At 40.9% G+C, this 15077-nt stretch overlaps 1 protein-coding gene across 8 annotated transcripts in view; it reads left to right on the plus strand.

The window, feature by feature from the left end:
- MTA3 (metastasis associated 1 family member 3) overlaps positions 1 to 15077 on the plus strand; it is a 259198-nt gene that overhangs the window by 185440 nt on the left and 58681 nt on the right. For all 8 annotated transcript variants that reach the window (XR_012095274.1, XR_012095271.1, XR_005243315.2 and 5 more), the window contains exons 9-10: positions 673 to 861; positions 14682 to 14756. Coding sequence is in view for 3 of the 8 variants with exons in the window: in XM_038006850.2 (XP_037862778.1) it covers positions 673 to 861; positions 14682 to 14756 (264 nt within the window). In the remaining 5 variants the exon portion in view is untranslated. The remainder of the gene's footprint in view (positions 1 to 672; positions 862 to 14681; positions 14757 to 15077) is intronic.

The following is a 15077-nucleotide window of genomic DNA, read 5'->3' on the forward strand; positions in this document are numbered from 1 at the left end:
GTTGCCCACACTGGTCTTAAAACTTGGGGGCTCAAGTGATCCTCCCACCTTGGCTTCTTGAAGTGCTGGGATTACAGGTGTGAGCCACCATGTGTGGACCGGCTAGACTTTCAAGGTTACAGTGAGCTATGACCATGCCATTGTACTCCAGCATGGGTGACAGAGCAAGAGCCTATCTCAAAAAAAAAAAAAAAAAAAAAAGGTAAATAAATAAAAATAAAAGAGACTTAATCCTAGCATTTTGGGAGGCTGTAGTGGGAGGATCACTTGAGCCCAGGAGTTCAAGACTAGCCTGGGCAACATAGCGAGACCCCCGTCTCTATATAAAATAAAAAAACTAACCAGGCGTAGTGGCATATGCCTGTGGTCCTAGTTACTCAGGAGGCTGAGGCAGGAGGGTTGCTCAGCCCAGAAGGTCGAGGCTACTGCCGCACTCTAGCCTGAGAATAGAGGGAGACCCGGTGCTCCCCTTCCCCCAAATAAGGGTACAAGTCTGCATTTTCTAAGGCAATAAATGATATCTTAAATAATTATTTAGTAATCTGTTTAAAGTTTGTTAAAAATAAGTATATCGTTAATTAAGTACATCATATATTTTAGTGTTTCTATTCTTACATAATGTAGCATGTTTGCATTTCTGGTTGATATTTTCTGTTCATTTTGTTTCTTTAGTTTCACGCTATGGATACATTGTATAGACACAGCTATGATTTGAGCAGTGCCATTAGTGTCTTAGTACCACTCGGAGGACCTGTTTTATGCAGAGATGAAATGGAGGAATGGTCAGCCTCTGAAGCTAGCTTATTTGAAGAGGCACTGGAAAAATATGGCAAAGACTTCAATGACATACGGCAAGATTTTGTAAGTAGAAAATTATGAGTAAAATAAAATGTTGAGATGGGAATATTCTGTTTTAGAAATCTGGTAAACCTTACAGTATTCATTTAGCAAGTTTGTAACTTTTATCTGCTCAAAGTAAAATGAAGGCTAGTCTTGTAAAGGGAGAAATTGATAATTATTCGGAGGACTAGTTGTATTAAGACCCACAATATCAGGCTGGGTATGGTGGCTCACGTCTGTAATCCCAGGACTTTGGGAGGCCGAGGTGGGTGGATCACGAGGTCAGGAGTTCGAGACCAACCTGGCCAATATGGTGAAACCCCATCTCTACTGAAAATATAAAAAATTCACCGGGCGTGGTGGTGCGCGCCTGTAGCCCGAGCTACTCAAGAGGCTGAGAAAGGAGAATCTCTTGAACCAGGGAGGTGGAGGTTTCAGTGAGCCGAGATTGCACCACTACAGAGCAAGCCTGGGCGACAGAGCAAGACTCCATCTCAAAAACAAAACAAAACAAAAAAAACCCCCACACTCTCAGCAAGTCCTGTGTTCTTGGTGTAAACCTTGGCAATATTAATTTATCCTATTTACCTCTCTCTGAGTTCTGAGTTAAAATATGGTCAGCTCTTCTCACCATTTGCACTAAATAATCTGATATCTGCTTTTAGACTAGTTGTTCTGCTTTAAGCTTTCTGTATTTTTCTAGTTGTCTTACTAATTGTTGAGCCTGAATTTGATGCGGACCCTTAATGAAATGACCTCTGAAGCACAGTAGGAGAATTTGTTTTATGGGCTTTTGATCTTTGATTCTTAATGATACAGAGCAATGATCCCCAACATTTTTCGCACCAAGGACCAGTTTTGTGGAAGACGGTTTTTCCATGGACTGGGAGTGGAGGGAGCTTTCAGGATGATTCAGGTGCATTACGTTTATTGTGCAAGTGCACATTTCTATTATTATTACATTGTCATATATAATGAAATAATTATATGACTCACCATAATGGAGAATCAGTGAGACCTCTGAGCTTGTTTTCCTGCAACTAGACAGTCCCATCTGGGGGAGATGGGAGACAGATCATCAGGTATTAGATTCTCATAAGAAGTACACTACCTGGATCCCTCGCATGCACAGTTCACAATAGGGTTTGCGCTCCTATGAGAATCTAATGCCGCTGCTGATCTGACGGGGCAGAGCTCAGGGGCCAATAGGAGTAATGGGGAGTGGCTATAAATACAGACGAAGCTTCGCTGGCTTTTCCACTCACCTCCTGCTGTGCAGCCCAGTTCCTAACCAGTTCGTGACCCAGGGATTGGGGACCCCTGAGTATCCTATGTATATTTTTTATTATTAAAATTTTTTTTCCCTCAGCTTTACTGAGGTATAATTGACAAGTAGAAAATACTTATTTTCAAGGTATACAGTATGATGATTTGATATACATATACATTGTGAAATGATTACCACAATTAGCACATTCATCACTTATTTACCCCATGCAGTGGGGTAAATACCAGGTCATCTTGTCTACTATAGTATGTACTGTGTTTTGTCTTTGTGTTTATGGACTTACTGTCTTTAATTAAACTTACGGTTTCTTTGAAATGGTGAAATGTCCACTTGAGATTTTCATAAATAGCTTTCTATGAAGTCATCCTTTATTTTAAATTACAAAAATAGAATCTTTATAGACTATTACATTTTTGATGTGAGTCAGTAGCCTGCCTTTTATGTTGCTGCATCTTTACTGAATTGTTTGACCCAAGTTATTACTTACCAATATGGGTTGATAAATTAAATCCCAGACATGGCAATTAAAACTGTTAGTGTCACTGATAATTTGTTCTTCTGGCAAAACTTCCCTCATACTTAACTTGTTACATGCCATGATTTAAATTTGTAGGATGCGCAGCTGAAAATTTAAAATGCATTGGCTTTTAGCTTCAGATGGTCAGAATAACATAATAGTGCAATGTTATTAATATAACAGTTATAATAGAGCTACAGCTACATAGAAATTGCAAAGAATAAAACCTAGTGAATCAAGTCTACACTGTGAGGCTGAATGAAAATTCAAAAAAGATAAAGCAGCCATAAAAAAGGATGAGTTCTTGTCCTTTGTAGGGACATGGATGCAGCTGGAAACCATCATTCTCAGCAAACTATCTCAAGAACAGAAAACCAAACACCGCATGTTCTCACTCATAGGTGGGAATTGAACAATGAGATCCCTTGGACACAGGAAGGGGAACATCACACACCTATTGTGGGGAGGGGGGAGGGATAGCATTAGGAGATATACCTAATGTAAATGACAAGTTAATGGGTGCAGCACACCAACATGGCACATGTATACATATGTAACAAACCTGCATGTTGTGCACATGTACCCTAGAACTTAAAGCATAATAATAAAAAAAGATAAATAAAACCTGCAGATCTGATAAAGGAGTAGGAGGTGAGAAACACCGAAAGTGAAAATACTTTTCCCTGCGCTGAATGTAATACCTTATTCTATGTTCTAGTGGTATTTACTGAGTACCTGTAACATGCCAGGCCTGCAAAAAGGCACTAGGCATGCAACAAAAATTGAATGTGGTCTTTGCTTCAAGGAATTAATTCATAGTTAAAATCAAGAGATTGAAATATACCCCCAAGTAAAATATAATTAATTATTTCTGTCAGTACATAAACAAGTATATAGGAATATTAAAAAGGATTCAGTGTGCCAAAGTGGGAGATGCTTGATGGAGTTAACTGGCATTTCCGCTGGGTCTCTAATAGGTAAAGAGAGAAAAGAGCAGATAGCATGGCAAACACTGAGGTGTGAAACTTACAGCACTCCTAGGCACTTAACACAGGACTAGAAGATAACTCTGTGAACCGTAGGTTAGTGCAGTATACTTGAACATAGAGGCTGGCATCGGTATTAGATAAAATTAACAATGAAAATGAGTATAACAGTAATAATACTGTTAGATGATTTTTTTGTTGCCTTTATGGTCTAACAAAATTACAGATTTGTAGCATGGTATATATTAGTTTTTCTTTTGTTTTACCCTAGCTTGTTTGAATAGAAAGCTTATTGAAACATTAAGTACTAGGGAAGATGAAGAAATACACGACAGGCTGGGCCTCCAAGATTGTGACTTTGACAGTCACACTTCAGAATGGGCCAGCTAAGGATACTGCCGTCCCTGCTGTGATGAGAAACCATTAGGAAGTAGGAAGCTACCATTCTGCCTGTGGCTCCAATGTGCTGTCTCTCCCTCAAACCCCACCAGCAGGGTGCCTTTAGTACCAAATCCGTCTGTCTTGCCAGTGCATCTATGGTGCAACCTAAATTATACCCAGAATCTTAGATGCAAGGGAGTCTGGGAAATGTGGATTTTAACCCTGGAGACTGCCCCCTAGGTGGTGGTTGTTGGAGGGCCAGTCCATATTAGATTTGTTGTATTTTGGAGACTGGAATTGGTTACTTGTGTCAAGTAAAAGAAACAGGATAGAATGTCAGAGTGTTAAACTGCTCAAAGGGTTTTGTGCTTTTTGTGGTAGGTAGTGTTTTTAAACTTATCATCCCCTCTTTCTCTCCATACTTAAAAAAGTAATATATAAACTTAGTAGAAAATAAAATGCAAATAATGTTATTTCCTATAATGCCATCACAGGTACATGATGTTGTTGGGGCAAAAGTATTTCTTATGACATGAAGTTTTAAGAAGTGTCCTTTTAGAAATTGTCAGGTAGTATATGCAACAAAAAGTCTCCTGGGCCTCCTCTGCTTAAATACTAGACCTTTACCTGAGCACTGAGCAACTGTGTCATAATGGTGAGTTTTTTAAAGTGATTTCATCCCACTACCCAAAAGTGATCATTGATTATTTTCTGCTTCCAGTGTCTTAGTTTTCCCAAGTGAATGAATATATTATTGTGTATTTGTACATTTAAGAACAAATTGTGTAGAAGGCACATATTTGGGTATAGTTATTTTTATATTTAGTGTTTAGTGATAGCTTTATTCCAAAGCTTAATTTAACTTATTTCAAAATTTATACACAGTAAAATTCACTCCTTTACAGTTTTCTACAGTTAAAGTTCTGTGAGTTTTTATTAATGCATACTCCCATAACCATCACCACAGGCTGGGTGTGGTGGGTCACACCTGAAATCTCAGCACTTTGGGAGTCTGAGGCAGGAAGATTGCTTGAGCCCAGGAGCTCAAGACCAGCCTGGGCAACATAGTGAGACTCTGTCTCTTAAAAAAAATAATAGTCTGGGCGCAGTGGCTCATACCTCTAATCCCAACACTTTGGGAGGCCGAGGTGGTTGGATCACTTGAGGTCATGAGTTCGAGACCAGCCTGGCCAACATGGTGAAACCCCATCTCTACTAAAAATACAAAAAAATTAGCTGGGCATGGTACTGCAGGCCTGTAATGCCAGCTACTCGATAGACTGAGGCAGGAGAATCACTTGAACCCAGGAGGTGAAGGTTGCAGTGAGCTGAGATCATGCCACTGCACTCCAGCCTGGGTGATAGAGCAAAACTTCATCTCAAAAAAAAAAAAAAAAAGGGCTGGGCATGGTGGCTCACACCTTGTAATCTAAGCACTTAGGGAGGCTGAGATGGGCAGATCACTTGAGGCCAGGAGTTTGAGACCAGGCTGGCTAATATGGCAAAACCCCGTCTCTACAAAAAAATACAAAAATTAGCCGGGCCTGGTGGCACATGCCTGTAGTCCCAGCTACTTGGGAGGCTGAGGCACGAGAATTGCTTAAACCTGGGAGGCAGAGGTTGCAGTGAGCCAAGATCGTGCCACTGCACTCCAGCCTGGGTGATAGAGTGAGACTCTGTCTCCACAAACAAACAAAACTCATCACCACAATCAAGACACAATACAGTTCCATCACCTCTTCCGTCAAGTCTCCCCTTTTATAGTCAACGATACCCTAGCCCTAACCCTGGCAACCACTGATCCATGCCTATAGTTTTGCCTTTTTCTGAACACTGCGTAAGTAGAATCATTTAGTAGTATGTAACATTTTAATTTGGTTTATTTTACTTAACATAATGCATCTGGTATTCATCAGTGTTGCTGCATATATCAGTAGTTCATTTTCATTGCCTATTCCATTGTGTGAATGTACCACAATCAGTTTATTCATTCACCTGTTGAAGGGCATTTGAATTGTTTCTGATTTTTGATGATTATGGATAAAGTTGCTGTAAACATTTTGTATGCTAGTTTTAGTGAATGTAAGTTTTTGTTTCTCTTGGGAAATATGAGCCATGGGGTTGCTGGGTCTTACATGATAACTATATGTCTAACTTTATAAGAAATTACCTTTGTTAGCTTTATAACATATCAGTGTAGCCAGACTGAACCACGTTTTCCAGAATTCCCTTCCCGGTATGTTACCCTTTAGGGTGGGCCATGAGAAATTCTAGTGCAGGATTTGGAGAACAGAAGTGAAGCATCAGCCATTTTTGTAGCTCATATGTGTTCTCATTTATCTGCTGGGCCACTTGGTTGGCATGAAGCAATGTTGGGACTGCAGTTGCTCTGTCTTCCCTAGAATCCCCCTTTGTCATCTCTGACTCCAGGGCAAGGTGTGTGTTTGTGTATTTAGCACCATGAAGAAAGCCTTAGTTTCTGCAGAACATGCATACCATCAGGGTCAAAGGCAGTCGCTACTTACAAGGGTTTTTCCCATCCTTGTAGGCTCCAGGTTGTGCTGTCATATTTTGCTAGTTTGAATGCAATTGATACAGCCACTTTGGAAAACAGTTCGCTTATCAGTCAGGATTTAGTTAGAGAAACAGGACCACTAAAACAGATGCGGCATGATCATAGCTCACTGCAGCCTCAGACTCCTGGGCCCAAGTGATCCTCCTGGCCTCAGCCTTGCACATAACTGGGACTACAGGCATGTTGTGCTACCATGTCTAGCTAACTTTTTTTAAATTATTATTTTTTTTATATAGATGCGGTCTCACCATGCTGCCCAGGCTGGTCTCCAACTCCTGGGCTCAAGTGATCCTCTTTCCTTGACCTCCCAAGTTGCTGGGATTACAGGCGTGAGCCACTGCACCTGACACATTATTGTCATTTTTTTAAAAGCCATTATAATAGGTTTGTAGTGGCATTTCATTTCGGTTTTAATTTACGTTTTCCGTAAAGACTAATGATAAGCATCTTTTCATGTGTATCATTGCCCATCATATGCCCTTGATGTGAAATGGTTTTCAAAATCTTCTGCTTATTTTAAAAGAGGGCTTTTTTTGTTTGTTGATTTTGAGAGTTTGTTATGTATTTTGAATTCAGGTTTTTTTTTGTAACATTCTGTCCTAATATGCAGCTTTTATATATTCACCTTGTACTCTGCAGCCTTGTGAATCTCTTGCAGTAGTTATAGTCGGTTTTTTTGGGTAGATTCTTTGAGACTTTCTACATAGATAGTTATGCTATCTGCACATAAAGGGCAGTTTTTGTTTTCATTTCCCATCTGTATGCCTTTTATTTTTATTTATTTTTGCCTTATTGCACTGGCTAGTATTTCCAATGCAGTGTTCAAAAGAAATGGTAAGAGCAGCATCCTTTTCTGATGTTAGGGGATCTTAGGGGAAATTCATTCATTTTTTCACTATTACATGTGAGATCAACTGTAATTTGTTTTATTTTTGTATGTGTCTTTTAATGACGAGCAAATTCCTTTCTATTCTTATTTTCTGAGAGTTTTTTTAAAAAAATCATGAATGATGTCAAATTTTGTAAGATGTGTTTTATGCATCAGTTGTGATTATAGGATGTTTATCTCTTTTGATATGGTGAATAACATAGATTAACTTATGATTGTTGGAAACAACCGGTGTTCCTGGCTGTCAGTTCCACTTGGTCATGAGACATTGTTTTAATAAAATGCTGAATTTGATTTCCCAGTATTGTGTTAAGCATGTTTGCATCTGTGTTTTTGAAATTTATCTTTTTGAATTGACAAACTAAGACTTAATATACGTTTATTATGTGGAGCATGTTGTTTTGAATCTGTGTTAATGATTAATACAGAACTTTTCATTTCCTTTTATTGTAATATTTTTGGTTTTATTTCAGGCTAATGATGGCTACTTAGCATGAGTTGGGAACTATTCTCTTTTCTGTTTTCTGGAACTGTTTGTGTAAACTTATTCCTTAAATGTTTGGTTGAGTTCACTAGTGAAGTCATCTCCTTTTGGAAGGTTTTAAAACTGTGAAGTCATTTTCTTTAATAGATACAGGTCTTTTATTGTTACCTCTTTCTTCTTGAGTGATTTTGGTAGTTTGTCTTCCAAAGTATTTCTCCCTTTTATCTTAAGTTGTCTAGTTTACTATTATAAACATGTTTATAATAGGAGTTTAGAGTATTCTCATGTTATGCTTTTATAGCATGTACATGAGATCTGTACATGTAGCATGGATCTGTAGTTACATCTACTGTCTCGTTCCTGATACTGATAATTTGTGTGTTTTTTTAATCTTTTTTCCTGATCAGTCTGGCTAGGAGTTTATCAGTGTTGTTGAACTTTGCAAAAAACGAACAAACAAACAAAGAAAACCCAGCTTTTGGTTTGATTGACTTTGCTCTATTTTCTATTTCATTGATTTCTGCTTGTATCTTTATTACTTCTTTCCTTTATATTGCTTTGGACTTAATTGCTTTTTCTTTTCCTAGTATCTTATGATTGAAGCTTAGGGCTACAGATGTGGTAACACACCCTGTAGTCCCAGCTACTTGGGCCTTGGGAAGCTGAAGCAAGAGGATCACTCGAGCCTGGGATTTTGAGGCTGCAGCATGCTGTGATCATGCCTGTGAATAGCTACTGCACTTCAGCCTGAACAGGATAGCACTACCCTATCTCAATTAAACAAACAAATAAAAAGATTGAAGCTTACATCATTTATTTGAAACCTTTCCTCCAATATAAGCACTTAATGGCAGTACAATGGTGAATTCAGCTTTGCTTGAAAAACTCTGCTGTTCCTCAAAACATATTTCACGTTTTATGTAATTCACTTTTTTCCTTTTCTTTTTCAGTGCTGTAAAGCTGTCTCTCTATCTGATGTACCTAGTTTCTGATGAGAAGTTCCTATGATGTGATGTTTCTTTTTCTTTGTCTTCAGAATTTTCTGTCTACTTTTGGTATTTAGCATTTTTACTTCCACAATGTGCCTGAGTGTGTTTTTGTTTGTAATTATTCTATTTATAATTCTCTGAGCATCCTAGAACTGTTTTTTTGTTTTCCGTTAAGTTTGAATAATTCTTAGCCATTTTCTTTTTAAACATTTTTCTTTTCTTTTAAAAATTTTTATTTTTAGTTTTTGCTGGTTCATAGTAGGTGTGTATAATTATGGGGTACATGAAATTTTTTAATTTAAATTTTTTTTTTTTTTTTTTTGGAGACGGAGTCTCTCTCTGTTGCCAAGCTGGAATGCAGTGGCGCAACCTTGGCTCACTGCAACCTCTGACTCCCGGGTTCAAGCGATTCTCCTGCCTCAGACTCCCGAGTAGCTGAGACTAGAGGCACACGCCACCAGCCCCAGCTAATTTTTGTATTTTTATTTAATTTAATTAATTTATTTTTTGAGACAAAGTCTCACTCTGTTACCCAGGCTGGAGTGCAGTGGTGTAATCTCTGCTCACTGCAACCTCCACCTCCCGGGTTCAGGTGATTCTCCTGCCTCAGCCTCCCGAGTAGCTGGGACTACAGGCACGCGCCACCATGCCCAGCTAATTTTTTTATTTTCAATAGAGACGGGGTTTCACTGTTGGCCAGGCTGGTCTTAAACTCCTGGCTTCGAGCAGCCCACCCGCCTTGGCCTCCCAAAGTGCTGGGATTATAGGCGACCGCCACCAGTCCCAGCTAATTTTTGTATTTTTAGTAGAGACCAGGTTTCACCATGTTGGCCAGGATGGGCTCGATCTCCTGACCTTGTGATCTGCCTGCCTCAGCCTCCCAAAGTGCTAGGATTACAGGCATGAGCCACGACACCACAGCCTATGAAATATTTTGATACAGGTGTGCAATATTAATAATCACCTCTTGGAACGTCTCAAAAACACACACACACACACACACACACACACACACACACACAGAGAAACCTAATAGTTAGAAAACTGCATTTTAACTTCATTCCCCTTTTTAACTTTTTGTTGATTCTGTGTCTTATTGTACTATGTCTTGGAAAGTTGTAGTTATTATTTTTGATTGGTTCATCATTCAGGCTTTCTACTTAAGACTTAAGTGTAGTTTACATACCACAATTACAGTGTTACAATACTCGATGTGTTTTTCTGTGTACTTACTATTACCAGCGGGTTTTGTACCGTCAGATGATTTCCTTTTGCTCACCGACATCTGGTTTTTTTTCTGATTAAAGAACTCCCTTTAGCATTTCTAATTGGACAGGTCTAGTGTTGATGAAATCCTTCAGCTTTTGTTTGTCAGGAAGTCTTTATTTCTCCATCATGTTTGAAGGATATTTTCACTGGATATACTATTCTTGGGTAAAGATCTTTTCCTTCAGCACTTTAAATATGTCATGCCACTCTCTCCTGGCCTGTAAGGTTTCCATTGAGAAGTCTGCTGCCAAACGTATTGGAGCTCCGTTATAAGTTACTTGTTTTTGCTGTCTTGTTGCTTTTGAGGTTCTTTCCTTGTCTTTGACCTTTGGGAGTTTGATTATAACCTTATTGAATATTGATGTTGATATTGTTCTCCAGGTTTGGGAAGTTCTCTGATACTATCCCTTTGAATAATCTTCTTGCCTCTCTTTCTCTACCTCTTCTTTAAGGCCAGTAACTCTTAGATTTGCTCTTTCAAGGCTATTTTCTAGATCCTGTAGGCGGGCTTCATTGGTTTTATTCTTTGCTTTTTTCTCTCCTCTGAGTGGGTATTTTCAAATAACCTGTCTTCAGGCTCAATAATTCTTTCTTCTGCTTAATCAGTTCCACTATTAAATGACTCTGATGCATTTTTTCAGCATGTTAATTGCATTTTTAACTCAAGAATTTTTGCTTGATTCTTTTTATTTCAATCTCTTTGTTAAATTTGTCTGACATAATTCTGAATTCCTTCTCTCTGTTATCTTGAGTTTCTTTGAGTTTCCTCAAAACAGCTATCTTGAATTCTTTTTTTGTTGTTGTTGTTTGGAGACAGAGAGAGTCCTGTTCTGTTACCCAGGCTGGAGTGCAATGGCATGATCTTGGCTCACTGCAACCTCTGCCTCCCGGGTTCAAGCAATTCTCGTGCCTCAGCCTCCCAAGTAGCTGCGATTACAGACATGCATCACTATGCCTGGCTAATTTTTTTTGTATTTTTAGTAGAGACAGGGTTTCGCCACGTTGACCAGGCTGGTCTCGAACTCCTGGCCTTATGTGATCCTCCTGCCGTGGCCTCCCAAAGTGCTGGGATTACAGGCATGAACCACTGTGCCCAGCCAGCTATTTTGAATTCTCTATCTGAAAGGTCACATGTCTCTGTTTTTCCAGCATTGGTCCCTCCTGACTTATTTAGTTTGTTTGGTGAGGTCATGTTTTCCCGGATGATCTTGATGCTTGTAGATGTTCGTTAGTGTTTGAGCATTGAAGAGTTAGGTATTTATTGTAGTCTTCACAGTCTGGGCTTGTTTGTGTCCATCCTTCTTAAAAAGACTTTCTAAAGGACTTGGGCCCCAAGCCCAATATCACTGTGGTTTTTGCAGACGCAAAGTACTCGCTTGGTGGTCTTGGATTAGATCCAGAATTCTCTGGATTACCATACAGACTCTTGTTCTTTTCCCTTTCTCTCAAAGAAACAGTGTCTCTCCTTCTCCCTCTCCCCCTCCCCCACTCCCCAGTCCCCTCCCCTCCCCCACTCCCCCTGCCTCCCTCCCTCCCCTGAGCTGCCTGGAACTGGGGTGTGGTGATGCAAGCACTCTTGTGGCTACCACCACTGGGACTGTGCTGGGTCATGCCTGCCATAACTGCTCACTTGCTACCACCTATGCTAACTCAAGGCCCTAGGGCTCTACTATCAGCAGGTGCCAAAGTGAGACAGGTTTGTGTCCTTCCCTTCAGGACAGTGAGTTCCTCCAAGCCCCGGTGAGTCCAGAGATGCTGTCTGAGAACCAGGGATTGGAGTCAAAAACCTTAGAAATTTATCTGATGTTCTGTTCTACTGTGACTAAGCTGGGACTCAAACCACAATATAAAATCAGTCCTGCTTTTCCTTCCCCTTTCCACAGGCAGAGGGGCCTCCCTGTGGACACCACCACCCAGCCACGATTGGGGGTGGGGGTAGTTCTGCCAGGCCACCTCCAGTGTACACTTAAAGCCCAAGGGCTCTTCATTTCAGTCAGCTGGTGGGGAATGCTGCCTGGCCTGGGATCACCCTTCAGGGAACTGGGCTCCCCTCTGGCCCAAGACAGGTCCAGAAATGTGGTTCAGGAGCTGAGGCCTGAACCTCATTTCTCTGGGGACCCCAAGAGCCTGCTTATTCCTCTACCCCACTGTGGCTGAGCGGTACTTAAGGTGCAAAACAACAACATCCCTTTACTTGTCTATCTTCTTAAACAGAAGAAGCCTTTCACCATAGCCACCTATAGCTGGGAATGTGCTGGGTCACACCTGTAGTCAGCACATCTCAGAGCCCAAGGCCCATGGTGTACTACCTGGGCATTGCTGGTGGTTACTCGGGGCCCATGGGCTCTTTAATCATCAGCTGATGAATCTTGCAGGGACTGGGTCCTTCCTTTAAGGCAGCAGGTTCCGTTTTGTCCAGATGGTGTCTAGAAACATGTCTAGGAGCTAGGACCTGCAATGGAGGCCTCACAACTCTGCCTGGGGCCCTATCCTGCTGTGGCTGAGCAGGTGTCCAAGATGCAAGACAAAGTTGTCTTTACTCTTCACTTTCCATCGCTTAAGCAGAAGGAAGGAGATGTTTTTGCCCCTGAGCTGTACTGCCTGGGTTTGGGGGAGAGGTGGTGCAATCACTCCTTTAGCCACCCTGGGTGTCTCCCTAGGTCACGTGCCACCCTAAGTCCTCTGGCTCTGAGTCCAGCCCAGCCCTAGGAATTGTTTAGGAGTTGAAGACCTTGTGTACCTGGACTGTCTTCCAAGTTTACCTAGGTCCTCAGCACTTCCGCCCATGGTCACCAGGCTTGTTGAGAAACTCAAGTTCCAACCTATGGGATGGGTGATTATCTTCTGGCTAGGTCTGGTACAGATTCTCCCTCCTTGCACAGGTACTGGCTGACCCCAGCATGGGTTTATTCTCTGCTGTCACGGAGCAGCACTAAGTTCAGTGTAAAGTCCCCTAGTCACTGTGATGTTCTTCCCCCATATGCACAGACTCTGGCACTGCAAGGCCTCTGCCAGGGGATGGGAAGGGGGTGGCATCAGCGATTCAAGACTGTCTGTCCTGCCCTCCTCATCACTTCTTTCAGCAGGGCGCAGTGACTCATGCCTGTAATCCCAGCACTTTGGGAGGCCGAGGCAGGCAGATCACGTGGTCAGGAGATCGAGACCATCCTGGCTAACATGGTGAAACCCCGTCTCTACTAAAAATTACAAAAAAATTAGCCGGGCGGGTTGGCGGGCGCCTGTAGTCCCAGCTGCTTGGGAGGCTGAGGCAGGAGAATGGCGTGAACCCGGGAGGCAGAGCTTGCAGTGAGCTGATATCGTGCCCCTGCACTCCAGCCTGGGCGACAAAGTGAAATGCCAAAAAAAAAAAAAAAAAAGAAAGACTGTCTCTCCTACCCTCCTCAATGCTTCTTTCAAGGATATGCAGAGACCAAATGACACACAGTCTTAGCTGCCATCTTTGGAAGCTGAAGTAACTCAGGCTAAAGCTATTTAAATACCGTTTCTAAAATAGTGCTGAAGCCTCACCTGTAGCTTGAGAACTTTCCTGAGTAAGTCATGAAATGTTATCAGGGCTGGTCACGGTGGCTCATCTGTGGTCCTAGGACTTTGGGAGGCTGAGATGGAAGGATTGCTTGAGCCTAGGAGTTTGGGACCAGCCTGGGCAACATAGGGAGACCCCCAGCTCTACAGAAAATAAAAAAAATTATCCAGGCGTGGTGTCACACCTATAGTCCCAGCCGAGGAGGCTGAGGCAGGAGGACCACTAGACCCTGGGAGGTTGAGACTGCAGTGAGCTATGATCATGCCACTGCACTGCAGCCTGGGTGACCCTGTCTCTTAAATAAAAAGAGAAAAAAATGTTATCAGTTATGATGTTTATATTTTTTAGTAAAATTTATAAATGGAATGAGAAATGGAATGTATTGTGTTAGAGTCTCTTACTGAATATGACTTGTTTGGGGTACCGTTTCCTAAGGATTAATTTTAAATTTCTCAAATATTCTAGAATGAATCTTCCATATGGATATTTGCTTCATTATTTTAAAGAAGTGGTTTTTAAGGATCAGGTGTGATGGCTCGCACCTGTAATCCCAGCACTTTGGGAGGCCGAGGTAGGCAGATCACCTGAGGTTAGGAGTTGGAGACCAGCCTGGCCAACATGGTGAAACCTTGTCTCTACTAAAAATACAAAAAATTAGCCGGGCTTGGTGGCATGTGCTTCTTTCTAATCCCAGCTACTTGGGAGGCTGAGGCAGAATTGCCTGAACCCAGGAAGCGGAGGTTGCTGTGAGCTGAGATTGGGCCACCGCACTACCTGGGCAACAAAGTGACAGTCTGTCTCAAAAAAAAAAAAAAAAAAAAGTGGTTTTTAAAGGAAAGTACTTTCTATAGTAGCTTATTTTCATCTCATTTTATTACATGTTAACATAGATGATATATTGATTTTTTTTTTTTTTCAGCTTCCTTGGAAATCATTGACTAGCATCATTGAATATTATTACATGTGGAAAACTACTGACAGATATGTGCAACAGGTAATTTTTTTCCTATTGCTACCAATATGGTTGCATTAAAATTAACTTTGTTTATATTTTAATATTTTTTAGCAATGTACTAATTTTAAATTTGTTTACCTTACTTTTTCCAGACTGCTTTAAACTATACAATTTCATATCTTTAGGATATTATTTAAGATTTTAATCTTAATATTTCCTTGATTTCAGCATGAATTACAATAAATATTTTGGAGAGATACCAGTAGAGGGGCATTATTTTCCTTGCATTTGACTGGTACTTCATCTCTTTGTAGTTCATGGCACTGATCAAAGATGTGATGCTAACACAAACCTCTTGAA

The sequence above is a fragment of the Chlorocebus sabaeus genome, chromosome 14 (genome assembly GCF_047675955.1).
Source record: "Chlorocebus sabaeus isolate Y175 chromosome 14, mChlSab1.0.hap1, whole genome shotgun sequence".
NCBI lineage: Eukaryota > Metazoa > Chordata > Mammalia > Primates > Cercopithecidae > Chlorocebus > Chlorocebus sabaeus.